This window comes from Meriones unguiculatus, chromosome 14, assembly GCF_030254825.1.
Source record: "Meriones unguiculatus strain TT.TT164.6M chromosome 14, Bangor_MerUng_6.1, whole genome shotgun sequence".
Classification (NCBI taxonomy): Eukaryota; Metazoa; Chordata; class Mammalia; order Rodentia; family Muridae; genus Meriones; species Meriones unguiculatus.
The window spans coordinates 77,481,126-77,507,788 of record NC_083361.1 but is presented as its reverse complement, the minus strand read 5'-3'; the positions used below and the strand labels follow the sequence as shown (position 1 = coordinate 77,507,788).

The window sequence follows — 26,663 nt, the reverse complement described above, 5'->3', positions numbered from 1 at the left end:
CCTGTGATTAAATCTATATTTTTTTCTGGGCATGTTCTGGGTTCTGGGGATTTAGAAATGAATAAAACATAGTCTGTGTTCAAGAAGTTCATGGTCAAATCCAAGGGCAGCTACGCGAGAACTGAACTGAATACAAGATCAGCTCTAGTCAGGCAGAAGGACCAGGAAAGAGTTCAAAGAGGGAAGAAGGGTGGGTTAGAAATTTCTAGTGAAAGGAACAACTCTGCTATTCCACAAATTTGAAACAATGAGACAAGCAAGAAACAGTAGATGTCATTGAGAACGGGGCAAAGCCGAGGCGCAGATCAGCAGAGACAACAGGAACAGGTGCCCGTTACACACAAAAGATAAGATCTGGAAAGATGCCATTGAAAGACCGAATCTCCTCACAAGGGAAACTGACAATACTGGACAGAGAGTGGCTTTAGGAAGGCATCTTAGTTACCTCTCATTATTCATTTCCCTCTGTTCCTCTGAAATTATCACTCCATTAAAAATTACATAGTATACCTTTTCTTGGGTAAAAAAAAAATCACATGACTATCTATGGCAAGTACATAATTAATTATTTGGAAATTTTGACAACATCCTTAAAGGTCCAGAGGACAAACTTTGTGTCTCTTCTTGCCTGAAATGTAATGTTATAATGTGGTGATGTAATGGTTGGCACTACAGCAGACACTTGAACCATGGCAAAAAAAAAGAGTGAGTAGGCTTAGGCTTAGGCTTATACTTAGCAGAGCTAAGGCAGACTGCCCTAAATCCTATAAACTGTGCCACACCACAATCTCCATCTTCCCCCACAGTTTTTATCATCTTATCTGGGTATACACTGATCCTATTTCTTAGTAATATAATCACAAGCATGTGAAATGATTTCAAGAAGAATGCAGTATATAAAGTAGATTCTAGAGGAAATGCAGAAGATAATCAAATAAAAAATATTAAGTGATAAGCACCAAAAAAACAAAAAAACAAAAACATGGTCATGGTACAGGGTTTGGGCCGGGAGTGAAGATGCTAAGAACCAATAAGAGACTCATAAACATCACACATTCTAATGCTAAGTGGGGAATTAAAGAACTTTAGGTGCTTAAATGTCAAGATCATAAGTTTTTAAAACTTCACAGAGGTTGGAGCAATTGAAGAAGATGTGTGTGCATGCGTGTGTGTTTGTGTGTGTGTGTGTGTGTGTGTGTATGTTTAGAAAGGAACTCCAGAAGTAATTTCAAAGGAAACTACAATAAGCTAGAAGAGTAAGAGACGTGGACTAAGGATTCTGGGTAAAACAAGATGGGTTGTAGATAAGAGACACTTAGCAATGTGTGATATAAGATGATATAAGAATTAGTGCTGCTTGTATATTGCACGTTGATGTAGAAACCTAAGTAGAACAAAGTTGGGGTATCTTCCAGTGACCTAATAGACCCTTAGAAGCTGAGCTAATAGTGAAATGAAGTAAAACGAGAAATAAGCAAACATGTAAAAAAATCTCAAAATGAAATAAAAGATTTTGTGGAACAGGCTGAGCAAAAGAAAAACTGCAACACGGAGATACTTTCTTGGTTAGCTTTTCCTTGTACTCTGGTTACAACTCACACCTCACTTTCTCCCAGAGGGCTTCAGTGAGTTTCCACTCCAAAGGAGCCACACCCTCTACTTCCAATGGGAAGACCACTGAGCTTTGTTTGATTGTCCTCAGAGCGCTTCTAGTGGTAGCTTCTTTGTTGGGTGTCACCCATTCTGACCAGAGTGTAAGCTGAGGGTGGGGAGTTGGTTCTGCTGCATAAGAAGAACCAATGAGAAACTCATTGTATGAATGACACTGCACTTCAGAACGGCATGGAGCCAGCACTGGTGTGGACTGGTTGTCTATCTATACAATTAACAAATAACTGGAATTCTCGTTCCTAATGAAACAGTGCTGAAAGATGGGGCCACCAGGAAGTAATTATATCCTAAGAGCAAGGCTTTCATGATGGGATGGGTGACTTACAGAAATTACAGGAGAGATCATTTCCTACTCTCTGTTCTTTGTGTTAGGACACAGCGTGAAGATGGTCAGTTACAAACTGACCTCAGCCAACTCTGTCGCCGACACCCTGACCTCAGACTTCCCAGCCAGAAGTATGGTAAAGGCATCCCTGTTATGTGAGCCGCAGCCTACTCTGTGTGTTTTAGTAGCCTACATAAGACAGATCTACATAAGACAGATCATAAGGGCAAGATAACTTGTGCCAAAGCTTTCTCGGGGAGCCCAGGCATTTCGTGGATGAGAGGCTGAGCCCTGGCAATGCCCACGAAGACATCCGCATATGACAGACAGTTTGTGGTCAAGCATCTGAGGATCTGAGACTAATCTAAGTCCCCATTAGCCATTCATGTAAATTGGGATCTCATCATCTCACGAACAGCTTTTAGCTTCTCTCGCCCCAAAACAATGGCTTTTTCCATGGATATTTTCAGAATAAAATAAGAGTTATGGAAATTATGTTGACTCAGGCCTTTCCGTTCATCTGTTTCAGATCACTCACTCTCAATCTCCACATGCTGTTAGATATGGTGACATCATTGTCAGTTGTCTTCTTTTGATATTCCAGTTTGTGTTTCAACGTTCACAAGCAACATGGTTTTTAAATGCTTGTTAATTTTCTATGTTGAGTTCAATATGGAATAGCTCCCCCCCCACCCCATTAGCTTTTCAATCTTTTCTTGGCGAGGTATATAACAACCATAGCTACTTTCACATGCCACCCTTCCCCCATCTATAAGGACCTCAAAAAACTACCTTTTATTGTGACTACTAAGCATCAGGAGAATAATGTTCTTCTTGCTTCATTCCTGCAGGATGTGCTGTGAGACCCTGGGGAAGGTAGTGATCTCTTTTCTTGAGATTTCTCACTTTAAAAGTGGGTACTACTCTGTACTTCTTATTGTGGTGTCCTTGACCCCTCCAGCTCCCTCTATCCTTTCTCTCACTCTACCACAAAACTTGCCGAGCTTGCCTACTGTTTGGCTGTGGGGTCTCTGCATCTGTTTCCATCAGCTGCTGGATGAAGCCTCTCAGAAGACAGTTATGCTAGGCTCCCCTCTACCAGCACAGCAGAGGATCATTAGAAGGGGTTGGCTCTCTCTCATGGGGTAGGTCTCACATTGAGCTAGTCAGTGATTTGCAATTTCATCAGTCTCTGTACCATCTTTATTCCTACAATTCTGGGACAGAATTTGCAGTTTTGACAGATTTTGGGTCAAAGATTTTAGGGGTGGTTTGGTGTCCCCTCCTCCACTGGAAGACTGAATCACCAATCAAAGAGCACACACGGGCTGGACCGAAACCCCCTACACAGTGGTTAAGAGCACCAGCTGCTCTTCCAGAGGGCCTGGGTTCAATCCCTAGCACCCACATGGCAGCTCACAATTGTCTGTAACAGTTTCAGGGGATCCCATACCAACGTAAATAAAATAAAAAATGAATAATGTTTAAAAAGTGTACTTGTCAAGAAAAGACACTCTAGTCTACAGGGTCACAGGGTGAAGTGTGAGTGAACATGTCAATTTGCAAATTAAGCCAAAAAATGGAGGACACAACGCTTGGGTGGCTGCATGCACCTTGAGCCACCTGGTAAAAGCATACACATGCGTATTACTAGATTGTCCACCTTTTCAGGCAATTGTCATCCTGTTAAAATGGTTCAGTTTGAACACAGCTGGCTTAAGAGAGGCATTTTCAATTCTCATTCATATCCTACTATATTCATATCCTTCTATGGGCTGGATAGTCCTTAGAAGCTAAAGCCAAGCAAAGCGTAATTCAGTGTGGCTAATATTGCATCCTAGGAGCTCCCGGTAGATCCTGAAAAACATGGCAAGCACTACTGTAACAGATGAATGACTATCACAATTTTTTTTAAAGGTTGACAAGCCGTAATACCTTTATTGTTATTAATATTTATTATTGACTTATCTTTTAGTTAAACAGCCGTCATTCTTTTTTTTTTTTTTTTTCAATGCAGTTTATTCAGGAACCTTGAACAATCCTCGGACCCCGGGGAAAGCCAGCCCACAGCTTAAATAGCCTCTGGGTAGCCAACCCAGGCGTGCCACGGGGGCAATGCAGATAGGTCCACATACATGGAAGCAAGCCAGATCCTCGGCCTTAGCCGAATGTGGAGTTGTTCGTGACAGAGAACACTCACCATCGGGAAGGTGGAAGGCGGAAACCAGCTCCATCTTTAAGGCATAGCATTCCGCAGCTCTCTACAGTTCCCCCTTTTTGTTTTAGACACATCAGGCAAGAGTAGAGGTCTGATCTCTGATATTAGAAATAAATTGGGACTTTGTACAGATGTTCATTTAGGTGTCATCCACCCAAAGAGCATCAGACCCGTCCAATACCTTTTTCTCAGAGGCGGGACCTGGGGCATCAACCCGCATGCAATCAGACATGCTCTTCTCTGGGTCCAAAGTGGCTGACCCTGAGTGCAGTGCTTAGCCTCGCATCCTGAGCGTATCATTTTAGCTTTTTATGGTATCCAACCATGCTTGGGGAGACTGTCCTGCTTCAATGGCTGTAAAGGCCTGAATGATCATGGCTGCATCACACTGTTGTGAGACTCTAATCTTGCATATATACCACAGGCAAACCAAGGAGACCAACACCAGAAGGCCTGCTATCACAATTTTATGAGCAAAGAGCATCCAATCATCTTTGAAGCCTACAACAATGATCGCCTCAGTTTATTTATATTTTTTTTCACATTCTTATTAGCAAACCGTGAGTGTGTTTGCATCCCCCACAAAGGCTAACCTACAGGGTAGCTTTTTTTCTTATAACTGCAATAATACTGCTTTGCTTATTAAATGCATAAAATGCAGCAATCAGAAGTGACACTAAACCATAACTGGAAAAGTTTTCCTGTTTCCTCATGCATCATCTTCAGCACCCTCTGGGCAAAAGCTGCCATTGCGGAAGAACTCTACCGTCTGGCTGTTCCTTGGAGCTTCTCATTATTTACCACAACTCATCCAAGGGCAAAAGCAGCCTATTTGGGCTTCTGACATCCCCTCCCAGAGGCAGCACTACTTTACACAAAACCTTTAGAATATGCGAGAAGGAGCCAGGCAGATTTAAAGCATATGCTTCACACCATGAATGACCCCATTTTCTAACTTACTATCTCCTCAATAAACTATGAGAATATTTTTTAAAAGGGCCCAAAATAATTTAAAAAAAAGATTGAAGACTTCCTCAAATTAATGCATAACGTCCTATGTTTGTACTTTGTGGACTGTTAGTATTCTCCTCTGTATCCTTTGTTTCCTTCAGTACCGCTTCAGCTCACCTCAGGTTCTCTGCTAAGCAGGAAAAGTGTATTGGAAATATGAGAGCAACATCCCTCAGGCTTGAGTGTGCTTAATGCTTCATGTGAAATGGTTACTATCACCTCTACTTATAAGTAAGGGAAAAGGGTCCCAACCTTGATGGGCTGTGGCTTTTCTAATCAGCTTCAGGAGAGCTTGAAAAGCAATGTCATTAGGCAACTATACAGATATTTTTCAGGATTATCTCCCACTTTTTTGATCTTACTTTGTCAGCCTAAATGCCTTTGAGCTGGAATATATCTTTGCCCAGGCATGGAGATGATGTGCCTTCACTGCACCCTTGCTTAGAAAAGGGCAAATATGACAGCTTCTCACCAACTAGATGAACAAATTTTGTTTTCCTATTGTTTCCCATTTTAAATCCAATGGGCCAATTTAAAATAAAGGTTTTTAATGTATGCAATTTCATATGGAGAAGGCACTCCACCAGTCTATGTAGAGTAACATGTGGGGAAAATAAAAATATAAGGAGAGAAACAAACCTTGGAGCTAGGTTGGCGAGTGGGTCAGTAGCGCAGTTTAATTTTCTTTAAATGTTCCCCAAGTTTTGAGATCTATTTTGATTTCACACTTAGGAAATGCTGAAAGAATAAGTGAGATTCATGATTCTGCATATTGATTTCTATTGTCACCTACGACAGCTCTGGAGCTTAAGGTCATGAGAACACAAACCATGTTCCGTACATGAGGACACTACACAAGTCTGAAAGAGTGCTGACTCTTTATAGACTTGGAAGTAACCCCATAGTAAAGAAAAAAAAATAAAACAACTCACAGCAGTTGGAAGTACACATTGATAATGAATTAGGTAATATGATTAATTATAGGTAGCTATTATAAAAGGTTGCATTTTTATTTGCTTATATATGTGTATGCTCATGTGTGTCTGCTCTCTCTCTGTGCATGTGTATGTGTGTGTACACATGTGTGTCTATAAAGACAAGAACCTGAGTCACGGGAGGTTGTGAGCAGCTCAAAAACATGGGAGTTGTGACCCAAACTCAGATCTTTTGGAAGAATAATAAGTGCTCTTAAACACTAATTCAATTTTCTAGTCCTGGTTCTTTCATTTTTGAAAAGTAGCTCCACTATTTAATTTATTATATAAAAATTTTGTCTTGAACTTTCTGGAATAATAGACGTGTAACAGTTGCACTATTTTTATTATTTGTTTTATTTATTTTTATAATTTTTTTAATTCTTGAGAATTCCATAAATGTATACAACGAAACATGATTATATCCATCCTTATTTCCCCCTTTTCCCTCCCCTCATGTCTTAATTAGGGTTTCAATTACTGTGATAAAACACCAGGACCAAAAGTAAGTTGGGGAGGAAAGTGTTTATTTCAGCTTACAGTTCTGCATCATAGTCCCTCACTGGGGAAGTCAGGGCAGGAGCTCGGATAAGGCAGAAACCTGGAGGCAGGTGCTGTTGCAGAGGCCAAGCAGAAGCACAGCCTGTTGGCTTGCTTTTGATGACTTTGCTCATTAGAGCATCCAGGATAACCAGCCCAGAAGTGGCACTGCCCATAGTGGGCTGAGCCTAGCCATATCAGGCAACGATTGGAAAAAAAAATGCATTGTAGTTTTGCTCACAGACTAACCTAGTTGGGAACTTTTTCAGTTGAGGGTCCTTCTTCTAAAATGATACTAGGGTGTGTCAAGTTCACATAAAACCAGCCAGTACACCTCACATCCATCCTCTGTCCTAAGACATCCTCTACCCCCTGTCCTAAGACATCCTCCTTCCAACTTCATTTTTCAACATAGTGTCTGTTAGCCACACTAGTTCATTAGCACGGAGAAGATGGCTCATATAACTGAAGAGCTAAATTTATATTATCTTAATAACTACACATGACTTATAGATACTTTGAGAAACCTGTGTCTAGAAACTAACAGCACATAGCAGATGCCCATTAAGTATATTCAGGGCGTTGAATTGACTGGATATTTTTCCTTATAAAAATGGGCGTCACATGGGCTGGACCTAGCCCTCCCCTTTCACATATGTAACGTATGTGCAGTTTGTTCTTCATGTGGTCCCTTAACGATTAGAGTGTCTCTGACTCTGTTGCCTGCCTTTAACCCTTTCAATCTCTTTCACATAGTTGGGCTGCCTTGTCTGGCCTCTGTGGGCAATGATGCACTTAGTCCTACTCCTCCATGATGTTCCAGGGTGGGTTGGTACCCAAGGGGCTTTTCCTTCCCTGAGGATAAGAGGGTAGGGGAATGGGGGATATGTGAGGGTGAGGCTGAGAGGAGAGGAGGGAAGGGGCAGCGAAGAGGCTGTAGGATGAATGAATGAATGAATGAATGAATGAATAAATATGTGCCTGAATTTAAGGTTAAGGTTTAAAAAATGGGAAGACAGAGCAAGAGCAGGGAAGTCTATGGTAAAAGGAAAAAGATAAGGAGTCCAAACCAAGAAAGGAGGTTCTTTCTCCCTAATAGAGCTTATTAAGTCTTAACTTGCAAACTTTCCATGCTTTTTAAAAAAAAATTAACTTTATTTTTTATTTTTTATTTTTATAAGTTATTCATTATATATCCCACTTGTAGCCTCTCCCTCAACTCCTCTCAGTCCCACCCTCTCTTCCTCTTTCCTACTATTCTCTTCCCCTAGTCCATTGAAGGAGGACTCCCTTGCCATCTGCCCATAGCTTATCAAGTCTCATCAACTGCCAGGGGCAAGTGATCAAAGAGCAGGCAACTGAGTTCATGACAGAGGCAGCTGCTGCTCCCCTCACTCGGGCATGTCCATGGAGACTGAGCTGCCCATGGGCTACATCTAGGTCCTCTCCATGCACGGTCCTTGGTTGGTGCATCAGTCTTTTCAGGACCCTTTGGGCTCAGAGTTTCTAGCTTTGTTGGTCTCCTTGTGGGACTCCTGTCCCCTCCGTGTTCTCTATCCTCTGCCCCCTTCTTCCATAAGACTCCCTGCTCCCTATCCAAAGTTTGGGTGTTCGAGTCTCAGTGTTTGCTTTGATCCCTTGTTGGGTGGAGCCTTTCAGAGAACCCTCTATAGTAGGCTCCCTTTCTTCCACCCCTTTCGGTGTCTATCATGTTTTCCATTCTAAATGAAATATAAACATCCTTCTTAGGTTCCTCCTTGTTGTTTAACTTCTTTAGGTCTGTGAGGTCCATGTTTTGTTAAAGAATTTTCAATTTAGTTAGTCTTCCCCGAGACCTTTGAGTGCTTTCAGTATAAGATCCCAGGTAATGCTGCTGTTACTAGCTCACAGGGCATACACACACTCTGTGCAAAACTCTAGATGCGAGTATGCCTGCTGACCAGCATGACTGCAATTAGTCTTACCTGAAGTAGCTATGACTTCTTTATTCTTGTCACAACAACTCAAGGTTAAGTCATAGGAATATCTTATTTAATCAAAGGCATAGCCTCACTCCACTTTCTGGCTGTGATCAATGTTAATTAAACACCTACACGTTAGCAGACTACTCATGAAACCCTCTACAAGGTCAGTGCTAAACTAATTTTGTACAAACTGACACAGAGGCTTAGACATATAATAATATTTAAGTCAAACACAAATACTAACTGGTGGGTTCAAAACCAAGATGAGCATGAAAACAAAACCAGTCTGAATTGTCATTTTCAGTGCTGAAAGCATGGCAGTTGAACAATATTAGCATTATGTGAGAATCTGTCAAAAATGTAAACTTGCAGGCTCTGCCTTAAGGCTACTGAACACAGCCAGCATCTTCCAGTCTCCAGGTAAATGCACATTATCACCTGAACAGTGGAGTTCTGCTCCATATCTTGCCCTCTGGAGATGACAAGTTAAAGAGTAAGGGGATTTACTGATTTTGACAATTGAGAAATGCACTTAAGTTGGATGGTGGAACAAGAATTGATGTCATTGCCTCCGCTGATGAATTTTTTCTTCCCTCATGGGCACAGTTTAGCCAAAATTAAACTGCTTTCTGACAGGTAAGAATTTTTCATCTCTGGGTGATATTACAGATAAGACCATCAACAATACAAGTTTTAGTAGTCCTCATAAGAAAGTGTGAAATAAGAAAACCTGTTTCCTGAGGGACAAATGTATTAATCTCATAAAATCCTTCCAAAAATGTTTTACCATTACTGATCGTTTCTAAGACGGTTTAAAGGAGTAAATGTATTCTATAAGGCTGTCTATTTAAATGTGAACAGAAGCCTGACTCACAAGCCTTTGCCATTGTGATCTAAAGAAATCAATGCACGAGTCCCCAGCCCCTCAACACAGGGCTTTGCTCTTCTTCATGTCTATAGCGCCACTTGCTCCAACGGAGGAGGGTTTTGCTTCACCCCCCTCATCCTGGTATCAGGTACTTGTGTCAATCTTTTCCTTGCTTACACATATTCCCAGTCTCCCAGTCTCCAAGCCATCCTCTAGCTTCCTGATTGACATTTACTATCAACCAATTCTAATGTTAGCATCTTTATTTTCCTCTCACCACCCCCCCATCTTCCTTCCCTCCTATTGCCTCCTTATTTTCCAGCTGCTCTTTTCCTATCACTGTCTTGGCCTCTGCCCCAGAACTATATCTCTGTTTGCATCCAGTGGCATGTCTCATCGCCAAGGTTGCACTGTCATGATTATTTCCAATTGACTTTCATACAAGTGATCACCCTGAGCCAAATTCAGCAGGCGATAACTACTACATATTCTCTATAATCTAATTCTTTCGTCTTTCCCGTTCTCTCCCACTTTCCTCCTCTTCTGCTTTCCTGGAAGGCTTTCCCAAAGAACGGGACTCCATCATCACTCCAATATATGCAAGCAAAGTGTTTACTCCTGGGTCGGTTGATGGTTCTTTAAGGCGATGATACAGTATGTTAGTTCATTTGCTACCTTAAGTGCAACGATGTAATTTGTTCTGAATGGCAGGTTTTGAATGGACCCAACATGAGCAAAGGCCCTCCTAGGCTTGCTTCGTGGCCCTGTACTGTGCTACTTTGACCAATACTTGTAAACAGCATAGCCATGAAAGTCATTCCATCTCCTGATCCAGCCAACCCGGTATTTCACAGGTGCAAGAAGGATGGAATACATGCAGGAGAAACAAATTCTCACCATTGTAAGCTCATGGCTGATACACACCAACAATTGCTGCTACATGGGGTCAAAGTAAATTGGTAAGCCAAGCTTTGGTGTTCACTGGCTGAGCTAAAATTACCTAAAAAAAAAACTGAGACATTTCGCAGTAATTGATCTCCAAGTCACTGACTGAGATTGAAAAGTCATGATTCTCAGGCTTTTATTTCCCATGGCACATTTCCAGAAAATTAACAACCTATCAGATGGACACTAGAGAAGTTTGGAGAAACACAAGACATTCTAGAATCTCTCCAATTAATTTTATTTTTAGAAAGCAGAAAAGGGCTCAACATTTAACTCTAATATGCCTTCTGAAAGGAAAAAGCAAGTCATCGGGTAAGGGTACATGGCATGCAGACTTCAGAGAAGTCCCACAAACCCCGAATTTCTAAGAACAGAATACATTTGGTTCTTAGCATAAAGAAAAAGCATTGAAAAAGTAAAGAAAATTGAGTGAAAATTAGTAATTACCATTTTGAAATAAGATTCTCTCATTCATTCTCTTAACTCTCTGTCCCATTGTATATATTTGATTTTAACTTTATAGGAAGATTCATACTTTGTATGCAAGACCAGGCATATACAAAGTCATACCTGACCTTGAAATCTCATGACCATATGTGTGACTAAGCTTTTTTTTATATTTTTTATTTTTCTTAATTATAGTTTATTCACTTTGTATCCCCCCTGTAGCTCCCTCCTTCCTCCCCTCCCAATCCCACCCTCCCTCACCCTTCTCCACCCATACTCCTCCCCAAGTCCACTGAAAGGGGAGGTCTTCCTCTCCTTCTTTCTGATCCTAGTCTATCAGGTTTCATCAGGACTGGCTGCATTGTCTAAGCTTTTAAGGCGCAAATACATGAAAACCCCATTAATGGAACGACTCTAATGTTCTACAGCTTCTTAAAAAATCAGCCTGTTTCTAAGTATCTCTGTACCTTCACTAGACACTTACATAAAAATTTCCTTTGATTCCAGACACTTCCTTTAGTCTGATTACTTTTCGCATGTATGTGAAGGAACCATTTCACTTAGAGACATTTATATCCCAAATCAAATTTACTCATCACCAAAATTAGTACATTTATATATAATGAAATTTTTTTTTTTTTGGAGAACTTCAAAATACAAGCTGAAACTTGTCATTCAGGTAATATTTTTAAGAAGGAAATGTTCTTATGCAACATGACTAAAATACCTTGGGGAACTCTGAAGTCATTTTTTCATTAAATAGAGCTGAAATTATGTGAACAAGTAGAACATAGGAAAGAAAGAGGAAAACAAAGTATAGAACACTGGGGAATGAGAAAATAGAAAATAGACTGTGAAAGGAACAGTGATTTGTTCAAGGTTACCTACTGAGTGAGTGCTTCAGGGAAAGGGGTGGGGGAGGTTGAGCCTATATAAAGAGCCTTAGCTATCCACAGAAATGGCTGCACGCTAAACCTGCCTTTTCAATAAGCATTGCGTTCACTCTATCTGGAAAACGATATTCAGATTCATAAAATTCCCCCCAGATTATAGCCAAGAGTTACTACATAAGCCTGTATTTTTAAAACAAGCCCATACATGGTTACTGATCAGAAGTTCACTATGATTTAATTTTCAAATATAAAACCTGATTTAATCTCCTTAACCTTTCTCCTGTAGGTATTATCATTTATGTCTTATGGATTCATATAGCTCCAGAATTATCAAATGGGTTGCTTAGGAATACAATACCAATGAAATTGGTGTGTTTTCATCATTCTGAGCTGGTTAGCAACCCTCTCTGTAGAGATAACACTTAAAAAATCAAAAGAGGTTTTTTTACATAGTGAAAAAATATGATTAAACAGAAAAATAAAGCTTTGGGTATATTCAAGTTAGGTAGGAGGTTGACATTTAAGAGAATCTAAGCTACTGCGCTAATTCATTATATGTGGCTGCGTTTACTAGCTAATTGATTGGAACATCAGTTGAGCATGTCCGTAGAAGATCTTTATTTAGATCCTATTTGATAAGCCTTTTTCACATGCTAGCATCTCATAAGGAAGCCATGAGAATCCTAACAGAAATCTTTGAAATCCTATTGATTCACGACAAAAAGTAGTTCTATTTGCCAAACAAACCCCCTGTTATCTGTGTCGACCTCTACGATGCACAATGCCTTCCGTAACATCAGCTGTCAGCCTGAAACAGTGTAGTCTTCTGAGGGAGACTACACTTCTTCTGAGGGAATGTCCCGATCAGACTGCCCTGTGGCCGGTCTGTGGGGGATTGTCTTGACAACCCACCTTAGGCAGTGTCATCTCTAGGCAGGTGGACCTGAGCTAGCTCAGGTATCAGAGAGCTAGTTTAGGATGAATCAGGGAGCCAAGCAAAGAGCCAAGCAGTGAACAGTATTCCTTTCTGGTTTCTAACTCAAGTTCCCGACTTGACTTCATTCCTGCCCTGCATCCTTTAAAGAATAGAATGTGGGCTGAAGGGGGAAGCCAAATCACCTCTCTCCTCCCCAGCTTGCTGTTGATGTTCCATCCCAGCAACAGAAAGGTGACTAGGACACACTTTTCTGCTTTGTCAAATCCGTTATGCCAAAAATGTTTAAAATATTGAGTTCCTTGATGTGTGGGCGCCTATCCTAAGGATGGTGGGATTTCTGTGGCAAGCTCTCTCTAGCGAAATTCCTTACAGCAACAGGGTATGTAAGCAAGCTTTGTTCTGAAGCTGAGAGGCTGACTAGAAGAGGGTGAGAGTGAGAGAAACACAAGCAGCATCAAGACAGGAACTGGAAAGCCTTTAAGCAAGAGTGAGGGCACTTAAGCTTATTTCTTCCTCTACTGATTGCATAGAATAGTTCAACGAGCTACTTAACCTCCTTAAGACTCGGTTTTCCAAATTTTAAAATATAAAACGAACAGTTTTTGTTTCACTAAAATTGTTGGGATAACTACATTATATGCATGTGTTAAATACTTAAAACAATGTTAGGCATTCAGAGTGAAGGTCAGGGGAATGATGAAAAAAAAATGTAGTGGACACCAAGCACATTTCATGTGTTACTTTGTTTCCTTCTACAGAGCCCTTAACTTTGCACAGCCTACTTGAATCATGCCCGAGAGTTAACCACAGCCCATCTCTGGCACCTAACTATCCTTGTTAAGAAAGATTTTAGAGATGTTAGTTCAAATTTTCATGTGATTAAGCATCAAGCTAAGCCTGTTTTTATTTCTGTCTTGATCCTTTGTCTTTAGTCAGTTGTTCTGTAATCAAACCCCTGCACTGTATTCCAGTTTCGCCATGCTACTTCCTTGGGTCTAAGAACTGGCTTGCAGAGTCTGCTTGGGACCTCCAGTACTTTGAGGTATGCATTTCCCAAAAGGCAGCCAGCCCATAGATGAGAAACACTTTATTTAGAGTTTATTGTTTGAACTTTGGAAAGTATTATTAGCTGTCTTCAGGAATTTCAAATATTTACATAATGATTTAGGTTTTCAATCTCTCTTGAAACATTACAAGATTTTTTTCAAAATGGCCTCTAATTGCTGCTGTGCCCTATAGAGGCCCACGACTTAGTATTCTCCACAGGCCCCAGCTTCATTTGTGTCTGGAATTTGCTTGGTACCTCCAGGCATGTGAGGTGGGGCTCTAGGTCTGAGAACATTTGGTGAGCAGCAAGTACCTGCTTTGTGCCAATTCTATATATGCTTGACTCACTTAAAGGCCAGAAATCTGTTCTTGGCCTCTATCTCACTGGCCCTTCTTCCCTACTGCATCCCTTCTGTCTGTTCTGTCTGCAGTGATATTTGGCTGCCTTGTGGTCCCTGGTCACTATCACCCACCCATTAACCAGCTCAGAGAGCTCACAGACATCCCTGATGCCAACAATTTCTCCCCACCTTTATCCTATTGCCAGTCCCTAGACTCTGTCCTCAAATTTTTGATCACTATAATGATTAAACTAAATCATCTCAGGCTGTTAGTCTACCCCATCCTGATATAGATTTCACGCTCAATGGTGTCCTTAATGTTTCACAGTCCGCATCTCACAAATGTGCATATTTTATTACATGGAAACTACATCTGTAAAAAATTTTCCCTACAGTTCTTATTAAGAGCCCCCAAATATCTAGCAAATATTTATTGATCAACTAGGTTTCAGGCTATGCAATAGAAATTGATCTGCATGTTTGTTTAGCCAGAAACATAATGATGTTTGCCATGTCTGCTACTAGCAATTCAACCACTTTCCAGTGAACTACCTAGCATACAAACTGACACACACGTGTGTGTGTCAGTTAAAATATGACTGCCCACTCTACATTACGAAATACAAACAAATAAAAGAAATATTTATATGACTAAGCCAAGGTTCAGGAAACAACAAAAGAACACTCACAAAACTAATTATGCATATCATTTTATCAAATTATCTGGACTGAATAGAACTAATTGCACAGTGACTGTTAAATTCAGCCAATGAATACTACCAAACTTATAAAATATAGTCGTAATAAAAATGTTACTTACATAAGGAATAGTGTCCAAAGTGTCTGTGTTGACAATTATAGGAGCAGGGCTAGCCTAAAGAAAAGAAGCAGAAAAAAATATTAAGTAATCAATAATCTATTCAGGGACCAGTTCTGTTAACCTATTTAACAAAGATCCCCACAAGCAGTCCCTGAGGTCTGGTACATGCCCTAAGCTGTTGTTGGAGGCTGCACTAAGAGGGTTGAGTTTCCACATTTTCCCTCACTTTAAGTACCTATTTGCAATGCTTAATAAAGTATATTAAACACTCATATAAATCACATTGATTTCCCCTTAAACTGTACACAACAACATCGGCTTTGTGCTTCATAAGAGGTGGGGATCTCCATTAAATTGGTTAATGATAAAATGTGAGTCATTTCTTTATAAAATGAGTTTACTGAAAAAATTTGAATTTTCTTTCAAGTAAGCACAATCAAATCTCAGCCAATATTTAAACCATTGTCCAACAGTATACTTACCAAATGGAGTAATTCACTTAACAAATATTTATCTAGTACATATGCTATATCATCCTTTTAATATATGTATTCTATGATCAAAAACATTGGATGAAGTTCAAAAATCAGAGATGACAGAAAACCATAGTTGATATGATAAGCTTCCTTTTTAAAAAAATTTGCACAGTGTTCAGTAATTCCCTTTAAAGCTGAATGGTGACTGATACAGAGGTGCCACAAGCCTAGGCAATAGAAAATGAGAGGTGGCAAGCTATTTGCACCACAAATCTGACTTCATGAATATTTAGTAGATCTATTTTTATTTTCAAGTTTCTAGAATTTTCACACCAACCTTTTCCTCCATTCCCCAAAGGATCTTTAATCTCCATCCCAAATTACAGATTTCATTTAGATAGAGGACATACTCTCATCATGATTAATTGAGAGCTGTCCTATGTGATGCAGTTTCTTGGCAAGTGCTCAACTTCTGGGGACATTTCATTAGCTGTGCCCTCTGGAGTCAACAGAGTTAACAGGATTTTAATGTCAGTCAGTGCCAGTGGAATCCTAATCAAAAGACTAACAGCATTCCAGTAGGTTTTATATAGCAAAATTCTCTTTCTTTGTTATATTTCATTTTTCTTATTTTTATTTATTTTTTTTACTTTTAATTTAAAAAATATTTTTACAATTTATTCATTTCATATTCTGACTATAGCCCCTTCCTCATATCCTCCCTGCCCCACCTTCCTTCCTTCCCTTTTACACCTATGCCCTTCTCCTAGTCCACTAAAAGGGCCATCTGACCATAGCTTATCAAGTCTCAACAGGACTGCCTGTATCCTTTTCCTTTGTGGCATGGCAAGGCCAAATCAGCAGGAGGAAATTATCAAAGAGCAGGCAACCAAGTTCATGTCGGACACAGCCCCTGCTCCCATCACTCAGGAACCCACATGGAGACTGAGCTGCCTATGGGCCACATCTGAGCAGGGGTCTGGGTCCTCTCCATGCATGGTCCTTGATTGGTGCATCAGTCTCTGCAGGCACCTCTGCCCAGATTTTTGGCTTTGTTGGTCTCCTTGTGGAGCTTCTGCTCCCAAAGTATCACTATTCACAGATGATATGATAGTATACCTGAGTGACTCCCCAAATTCTACCAGGGAACTCCTACAGCTGATAAACACCTTCAGCAAAGTAGCTGGATACAAAATTAACTAAGAAAATCAGTAGCCCTCCTGTATACAAAAGACAAATGGGCTGAGAAAGAAATTAGAGAAACAACACCCTTCACAAATAGCCACAAAAACCATAATGTATCTTGGTATAACTAACCAAGCAAGTGAAAGACTTGTATGAAAAAACAAAAAACAAAAAACAAACAACAAACAACAACAACAAAAAAAAAACACTTCAAGTCTCTGAAGAAAGAAATTGAGGAAGATAGAAAGATTTCCCATGTTCATGCCTAGTTAGGATTAACAGTAAAAACAGCCATACTACCAAAAGCAATCTACAGATTCAATGCAATTCTCAGCAAAATACCAATACAATTCTTTACAGACATTGAAAGAAAAATTCTCAACTTCGTATGGAAAAAGAAACAAACAAATCCAGTATAGCTAAAACAATCTTCTACAATAAAAGATCTTCTGGAGGTATCTTTATCCTTGATGTCAAGCTGTACTATGGAGCAACAGTAATAAAAACTGCATGGTACTGGCATAAAAACAGAATGGTGAACCAATAGAATTGAATAGAAGACCTAGAAAGAAACCCACTCATCTACAGTCACCTGTTTTTTGGCAAAAATGCCAAAACCATACAATGGAAAAAGATAAGACCTTCAACAAATGGTGCTGGTCTAACTGGATATCCATATGTAAAAAAGCAAATAAATCCATATTTATCACCCTGCATGAAAGTAAATCCAAGTGGATCAAAGAGCTTAACATAAAACCAGACACACTAAATTTGTTAGGGGAAAAAAAAATAACAAACAACTGGGAAAGAGCCTGGAAATCATTGGCACAGGAGACAACTTCCTGAACAGAACACCAACAGCACAGGCTCTAAGATCAACAATGGGACCTTATGAACCTGAAAAGCTTATGTAGAGCAAAGGACACTGTCAACAGAACAAAACAATGGAACAACGGACTACAGACTGGGAAAAGATCTTCACCAACCCTAGAGCTGACAGAGTGATAATATCCAGAATATATAACGAACTCAAGAAATTAGACAGCAACAAACCAACAACCCAGAATTAAATATAGAATTCTTTTTATTTTTTCAAAAATTGTTTTATTAGAAGCGTTTTACTTGTTGATTCTGAAGAGTAACTTTATTGGACAAAATAATTTAGATTGGTACTTATTTTCTTTCTTTTTTATTAATTACAGTTTATTCACTTTGTATCCCAACTGTAGCTCCCTCCCTTCTCCCCTCCCAGTCCTACCATCCCTCCTTTTATTCACCCATGCCCCTCCCCCAGTCCACTGATAGGGAAAGACCTGGAGGGGACAGGAGCTCCACAAGGAGAGCAACAGAACCAAAAAATCTGGGCCCAGGGATCTTTTCTGAGACTGATAACTCCAACCAAGGACTGTCCATGGAGATAACCTAGAACCCATGCACAGATATAACCCATGGCAGCTCAGTGTGCAAGAGGTTTCCCGAGGAATGGCAACAGGGACTGTCTCTGACATGAACTGATTGGCCTGCTCTTTGATCACCTCCCCCTGAGGGAGTTGCAGCCTTACCAGGCCACAGAGGAAGACAATGCAATCACTCCTGATGTGATCTGATAGACTAGGGTCACATGGAAGGGGATTAGGACCTCCCTTATAAGTGGAAATATAGAATTCTTTTTTTTTAACTTTTATTAGTTATACTTTATTCACTTTGTATCCCCCATAAACCCCACTTTCCTCTTCTCCTAATCCCACCTTTGCTCCCCCTTCTTCATGCATGCCCCTCCCCAAGTCCACTGATAGGGGAGGTCCTCCTCTCCTTCCTTCTGAACTTAGTCTATCAGATCTCATCAGGAATGGCTGCATTGTCATCTTCTGTGGCCTGGTAAGGCTGCTCCCCCCTCAGGAGGAGGTGATCAAAGAGCAGTCCAATCAGTTTATGTTAAAGGCAGTCCCTCTTCCCATTACTATGGAAGCCACTTGGACACTGAACTGCCATGGGCTACATCTGTGCAGGGCTTCTAGGTTATCTCCATGCATGGTACTTGGTTGGAGTATGAGTCTCTGGAAAGACTGCTGTGTTCAAATTTTTGGTTCTGTTGCTCTCCTTGTGGAGTTTCTATCCTCTCCAGCTCTTACTATTTCCCTCTTCTTTCATAAGATTCCATGCACTCTGCCCAACAGTTGGCCATAAGTCTCAGCGTCTGCTTTGATAGTCTGCAGGGCAGAGTCTTTCAGAGGCCCTCTGTGGCAGGTTCCTAACTTGTTTTCTGTTTTCTTCTTCTTCAGATGTCCATCACCTTTGCCTTTTGGGATGGGGATTGAGCATTTTAGTCAGAGTACTCCCTCTTGATTAGTTTCTTTAGATGTACAGATTTTAGTAGGTTTATCCTATATTATATGTCTGTATGAGTGAGTATATACCATGTGTTTTTCTGTTTCTGGGACAGCTTACTCAGGATGATCCTTTCCAGTTCCCACTATTTACCTGCAAATTTCATGATTTCCTTATTTTTCATTGCTGAGTAATATTCCATTGTGTAGATGTACCACAATTTCTGTATACATTCTTCAGTTGAGGGGCATCTGGTTTGTTTCCAGCTTCTGGCTATTACAAATAAAGCTGCTACAAACATGGCTGAGCAAATGTCCTTATTGTGTACTTGAACCTCTTTTGGATATATGCCTAGGAGTGGTATGGCTAGATCTTGAGGAACCGCTATTCCTAGTTGTCTGAGAAAGCGCCAGATTGATTTCCAGAGTGGTTGTACAACTGTACATTCCCACCAGCAGTGGAGGAGGGTTCCCCTTTCTCCACATCCTCTCCAGCATGTGTTGTCACTTGAGTTTTTGATCTTGGCCATTCTGATGGGTGTAAGGTAAAATCTGAGGGTCATTTTGATTTGCATTTCCCTGACGGCTAATGAGGTTGAGCATTTCTTTAAGTGTTTCTCTGCTATTTTATATTCTTCTATCGAGAATTCTCTGTTTAACTCTGTTCCCTATTATAGAATTCTTAACAGAGGAATATCAAATAGTGAAGAAACACTTTAAAAAATACTCAACATCCTTATTTACCCTTATTTATTCAACATCCTTATTCATTCAAATCAAAATGATCCCGAGATTCCATCTTACACCCTTCAGAATGGCTAAGATAAAAACCTCAAGAGACAACACATTCTGGAGAGGATGTGGAGAAAGGGGAAACCTCCTCCATTGCTGGTGGGTGTGCAAACTTTTAAAGCCACTTTCGAAATCAATCTAGAGCTTTCTCAGATAATTTGGAATTGCACTATCTTAGGATCCAGTTATACCACTCCTGGGCATATCACTGAAAGATGTTCCACCATACAACAAGGACATTTGCTCAACTATGTTCATAGCAAATTTATTCGTACTACTCAGAATCTGAAAACAACTTTGATGTCCCTCAGTTGTAGTATGAATAAAAACAAAACAAAACTGTGGTACATTTACACAATGGAATATTACTCATCTATTAAAAACAAGGAAATCATGAAATTTGCAAGCAAATGGATGGAACCAGAAAAGATCATCCTAAGTGAGGTAACTCAGTACCAGAAAGACATGCATGGTATATATCACTTATAAGTGGATATTAGCTATATAATATAGGATAAACATACTAAAATCTACAGACCTAAAGAAGCTAAACAACAAGGAGGACTCCAGGGAGGATGTTTAAATCTCATTCATAATGGCAATAGGATAGACATTAAGGTCCCAGAAGTTGTGGAAGGGAGGAAACAGGATAGGAGCCTCCCATAGAAGTCCTCTGAAAATTCTGTTTCATAACTCAAGAGACCAGGAATAATGAACATGAACTTCATATGTTCAAATATAAAGGTATATATTCCCACAGAAGGTCAACTGGATATTCATGGTATGTTATTAATTATCAATAAGTATGTATGTGCATACTTATTGTATGTGCATAGAGGCTTTGGAGAAAGGTATATCACATATATCCAAACATAAAAATATTGTCTATAAGGAGAGTTTAGGTATGGGGAACAGCTTTGGAATCAGAAGACATGGGCTCGAAGACGGTGCAGCAACTTCTCCTTTGTGGAATGGAAATAACACTGATAATGTTTGAAATGTTAAAGGCCAAAGGAAAATGTGAATTTGAATTCACCTGAGAAACTACATTTCAGGATTAATGCTAAATATTTCTGCGTATTCCTAATGTTATACTACTATTAATACACACATTCACACATAAATGATGGTTACTCATCTATTTAGATTTCAGAGATCTTAGTGCTATGCTAGGCTTGTAGTAATAACATCACTGTTTATTATATATATATGTATATATATACATATATATATGCATATCTATATAGTGTTTGTATGAATTCAGAGAACATATTCTCATTTAATCATCAGAAAAGACATACTGATAAGACATTATTATCACTATACCCATTTAAATTGAGAAAACTGAAGTTCAGGCAAAATGAGAACTAAAATGTAAATGTTTTGGCATATTAAAATTCACAGTTTCCTTCCTAAGCAGTTACAGAATCTTACCACTTGGGTCTATCACAAAGCATCTAAGATCCCTATGATAGAGCATCAGACAAAGCAAAGGCCACTTTAGAAAAACAGATGTCTCAGGATATTGAAGAACAGATATTGAAAGCAATCTGATGAAGTATCAATCAATCAATCAATCTATCTATCTATATATTTTCTATCATCTATCTACCTATCATATATCTGTTATATTATATTTCTGGTTTGATGATGATGCCTCTATGATTTTGATATTTTTCTTATGACCCACAAAAGAACCCATATCTCATATCACTAAATCAATTAAAAACTGCTTTTATATCACAGCTGGTATTTGTTATCAAGTATAGCATTGATGATTAAATTTGAACTGATTTGCTCTAGGGCTTTTGTTTAATTTTTATTTTTTCTTATAGGTTACATTTTATTTTATATGAATAAATTTAAGAGCCCATTTCCTATGCAGTGCTATCTATAACTTTCTATTTGTGCTATTTTACATTTCCCATATGTTAATTTGACCTTTGCAACAAGATCCTATATTTAAAAATTAACAGAGATTATGTACTTCTCTCAAGTTCTCTATATGTATTGTATATACAGAATAACATAAAAATTTTTATGATAATTATTAATTGTTGTCTTACGCATAGATATATTCTCTAACATTAGGCTATACTCTCAGCCCTGCTTAGGAATTACTGACTAAATGTATCTCTAAAGTACAGATGGGGGCTCAAAGAAAAGCATTATATATCTTTATGACCTTTACCAAACATTTCCAATATACCCATCTACTCCACTCGAATATATGAGTTAATCACATAGATTTGTTCATTCTAGCTTCTGTTTCCCTGTTGACTTTTGCAAAGGCTAAAACTCAGGTCTAGATTGATCTAATTGGGTTTCTTAGTTTTAGAAATCAGTTCCCTGGCTGCTTTGATGGTCTCTCCACTCTGCCCCATGTATTCACCCTTGTTTCATAGCAGATATCCTTTTTAATTGAACCCATCAATTAAAACTGATGACTCACACTCCAGCCTCTCTTTTTCATATGCTTATTTCAATCCACTGGAAAGAGACTCATAACAAATCTGGAAAGAGAAAAATAATTTCCTTTTCATCAGAGGCTTTAAGGCTGGTGTTTCTGTAAATATAGGCAGGCATTTTGAAACATTAAAGGATTAAGAAATGCAGCCTTTACTGGGTGACCCAAATAGTAAAGGTCATTACAAATTTCCCTTACATTCCTTTCCGGGGAAACAAAGGAAGCTAATCACAGAGAAGCAGGAAGCAGGTGGAGAGAACAGTTAAAATGTGAATGATGTTGTTCATTCATCCCAGCTTCCTTTCTGTCTTTGTGTCTCACAACCTACAAAAGATTTCTGAGAATGCAATGACTGTTTTGCCTTCCTCTGTAAAAGATAAATTTCTGGCCTTGTCAATAAAAGGATCACATTAATAAGGAAACCAAAACACTGAGGGAACACTGCAGAGTTCATGATTTTCTTGGAGTTAGCATCACTGTGATAAAACAGCATGACCAAGGCAACTTGGAGAGGAAATGGTTTATTTGGCTTACATGTCCACATCTATGCTCATCACTGAAGGAAGTCAGGACAGGTACTCAAACAGGACAAGAACCTGAAGGCAGATTCCATGCAAGAATAGTAAAACTTTCAGTATGAGAAACTGTACAATGGTTTCAACCTAGCCAGAGCATGTAACAGATAGCAAGAAGTTGCTAATGGGTCAAGTTAAGGAGGCCAAATATGACAGGAGCAGTGGCAGATGTTAGGGCCTGACACCTTGACTACCTTCTCAGTCTTTCAGAACAAGACTCCATAATGATCACTGACAAATCTTTAAAAATGACAGAGAGAGAGAGAGAGAGAGAGAATTCCCTGAAAGCTATGAAATTCTGAACCTCAAGTTATTTATCTATTAGCTGGCTTTCATTGACAGCTGCTTGACACCCCACTAGCCAGCCTTTAGTTCCATAATCTATGGAGAGGCTGCCAGTGGGGTGAGCCTCACTGGAATTAAAGTTTGAGCCCAGGCAGGAAAGTAGCATATTTGGGATTATCATGTTTACATTCTACCATGCCTGAAATAAGACCTCAGTATTGAGCCTGGGTTGGCTATGCCAAGGATTTATCTTATTTATGTTTTATTTTATGTTTTTTTTTTGGTCACACCCAATATTAACCAACTGGACTACATGGAAGCAAGAATTGTTGAAAAGAGATATCTTTTCTGTTTTCCCAAATTGTGCTCCTGTTCTCTATTGAAACTAAAGCTTTTTCTTCCTTCTCCTTATTCCCAGTTTTCTGGGCTGAGTCTCCACATCCCTGGATATTCTCAGTTTTCTATTCCCAGTTGAAGGAATTACTTGAAACCTAAAATAACTGTCAGTTGAAGATTTCCAATACCACCACTAAGGGTTGGCTAGCAATTCATATAAGTGGTGGCACCCAATTCAAATTAATTAGCTTATTGAATTACTGTGTAGTACTGTGAGAGAGGAACAACTACCTGTAATTTACAGGTGGGGAAACAAGAGGATTTTAATGCTGAGACAAGGAACGTTTATCTTCATTCTTAATTTTACAAATAGGGTAAAAGGGAAAGAAAAATGGTATGCATCAGATCTCATAATTAACTCAAAGTAAGTACTGAGGCTACAATAATAATAAAATAATAATAGTAGTGATAGAAGTATTAAGCGTATGATGAGATAGTATGATTCAGTAATAATGATTCCTTGAGATGAATTAATGGATTTATTTTTTTCAGTATTCAAAATAAATGATATTTCACTACTGAAAAGAAACAAAAGAGTAGTGAAGGATGGGAGGGCAGGAGGCAGAAAGGGAAGACAGGGGAAAGAAAGGGATGGGGAGGGACATGGGACAGGAAGGGAAGGGAAGGCAAGTAAGGGTAAGGGGAGGGGAAAAAGGAAAACAGAAAGGAGAGAGGTGTGGGTGGGGTGGAGAAGAAATGGAGGAGGAAAGGAAAGAAGCCAAAATTGACTAACTTGTTTGCTTAAGGTCATAAATCTAAGAAAATCCAGGAGGAGTTTTGGTCTGTCTTTCTGGCACCAGAACCCAAGATGTAAACCAATTTCCTGATTAATCTTTTGAATTTCTGAAAATTATTCATTTTCCCCCCTTCCTTTTTTTCCCCCCTTTCTTGGCCTGGAAAGTTATGAGTTTCTCTTTCATACTCTAAAGAGAACTTTCTCTTCATTCTAACTTAGATTTGATTTCCCAATTCTCACAAGGTTTCTAGGTCCCAGAATCTACTGCAAACTTCTGCTTAAAAAAAAAAATTGGGACAGTGCTGTTTTCTAGTTAACCTATTTCTCAAGAAGTGAGGTAGAAAAATAATGCATATGAAGCCAAATAGAGCCCTATAAATGGAAGGTTATGTTACTGGATTTAGCTTTTGCTTTTTAAAATATTGTTGGCTCATGTTCCCTCCCCTAACCATACAGTGCTATCCAGTCAAGATGCAGGCCTTGTTAAATTCACCAGTGGCTTCTTGTCATCTCATTTGTATTTAACCTGCAGTGGCTAGAGCATGCTCCTCGCAGCAAAGGACATGGCGTGGGAAAGAGAGCAGCATGGATGCCTAAGGGGTTAGCAGGTTGGACTTCACTATAGGCTAATGGCTGAAGAAGCCAAGACCTTGGATGCCCTCCTTAACTCTAAAACCAAAACCAAAACCAAAACCAAAACCAAACAACAACAAAAACTACATATGGCAACCTGCCTCCTCGTCAGCCTAGCTCAAAATGAAGGAAGACTGAATAGCAGGTTCATGTTTTTATTGTATTTATTTATTTATTTATTTATTTATTTATTTACTTTTTGCTTGAACAAATTCAACTATGAAACAACAACTCTTGAGTCCCCCCTCACATTTACCTATCTATGCATCTAATCTATCTATCTATCTATCTATCTATCTATCTATCTATCTATCTATCTATCTGAGACAGGTTCTTGGTATATAAGCTAGGCAGGCTGTCCTAAAATTCATGATCATCAGCTTTATATTCCTGAGTGCAATAAATTTTCTTAATGATGAAACAGAATATTATTGTATACTAATGAATAAAAAAAATCAGATGTGAAGTACCCTCTCTAGTGTTCATCTGGAAACAGAAACATGACAAACCTGCCAATCTTTCTCCCAAAAAATTAACTACTAGCCACGCACTATGCAGGACTTGTTTCCTTACACTGTAGACTGGATGAGTAGACAGAAGTCTGTTCTACATAACAAATTTTCTCATCATTACCACCTTTTGTATTTCAGCCCCTTGAATTAAAGTTTTCCCATTGCCAGTTGATCCTCTAATATAAAGATTCCCATGCTTTGGGTATAGTTCAGTGATGGAGTGTTTACATAGCGTACATGAAACCTGGGCTTAGAACTGCAACACTACAAATGAAATAAAATACAAAGAAACACAGTACTTTGCAGCAGATTGTTGATATTCTTTTTGTTGTTATTTATATATATATATATATATAAATTACAGTTTATTTATTTTGTATCCCAGCTGTTGATACTCTAAGGAGCTCAGTTAGATTAAGTTAGTCATCTCTTTTTCCCTGGGGTAGATAGCATGGTGGAACCTGGAGATGAGACACAGAAAGAAAGGAGCATAGAGTCAAATAGTTTTCCTTATGTGTCCACGAGATTCCATGCTACTTGGCTTAGACTGGGCTGTTAGATGAGGAGATTCTAGACCCTGAGCTGTTTCTTCACTCTTCTGTGTATTTAGTATACAATCTAAAATAAATGACTTATGAAAAGTTGGTCTTTAGGTCAATACCAAAACCAAGATGATAATTACTCCAAAAACCAGTATCATGTTTTGTACCACATATAAGGTGTTCATACATATTTGATAATTAAATTCCTACAGGAAGAGGGAAGGGAAAGATAATGATTGATCAAGTTTCCACTATACCAGGAAAAAGGCAAGATTTTGTTTTATATTATTTCCTATTCCTCAGAGGAAAATAAGTTTTCTCTTTTCTACAGAAAAATGAACAAAAGGTAATGATGATTCAGTGACTTTGTCAGATTTTGACATCTAGGGCGAATCAAAGGTAGATCTCAAACCAGGTCTTCTGATCCACAAACCCCCTGCTCTTTACCATCTATGTACCCACAATACCTCACACCCCCAATTCACAGTGAATAGGAACATTACCATTTACCTATTTTACATAATGCTCTGTGGGATCCTGGGAAAAAATGGAACCATTCCCTCGGCCCTCAGATGTGGTTCGGACAGTGTGCCCTTTGCCACAATGAACCATACCTACCTAAGTCACTGATTCATTCCATGTGGTGCTATTCTCAGAGCTATCCATCATCTGGACACTGTGAGTTCCCCAAGAGCTATAAACTTTGTGGCTGTGTTGTTCATATTGCCTTTCCTGC

The 26,663-nt window shown here is 39.2% G+C and overlaps 1 protein-coding gene across 27 annotated transcripts in view; it reads right to left on the bottom strand.

Annotated features, from left to right (window-relative positions):
• Positions 1–26,663, bottom strand: part of Dlg2 (discs large MAGUK scaffold protein 2) — a 1,917,798-nt gene that overhangs the window by 652,494 nt on the left and 1,238,641 nt on the right. For all 27 annotated transcript variants that reach the window (XM_060367555.1, XM_060367549.1, XM_060367550.1 and 24 more), the window contains one exon: positions 15,002–15,055. In XM_060367555.1, coding sequence (XP_060223538.1) covers positions 15,002–15,055 — 54 coding nt within the window. The remainder of the gene's footprint in view (positions 1–15,001; positions 15,056–26,663) is intronic.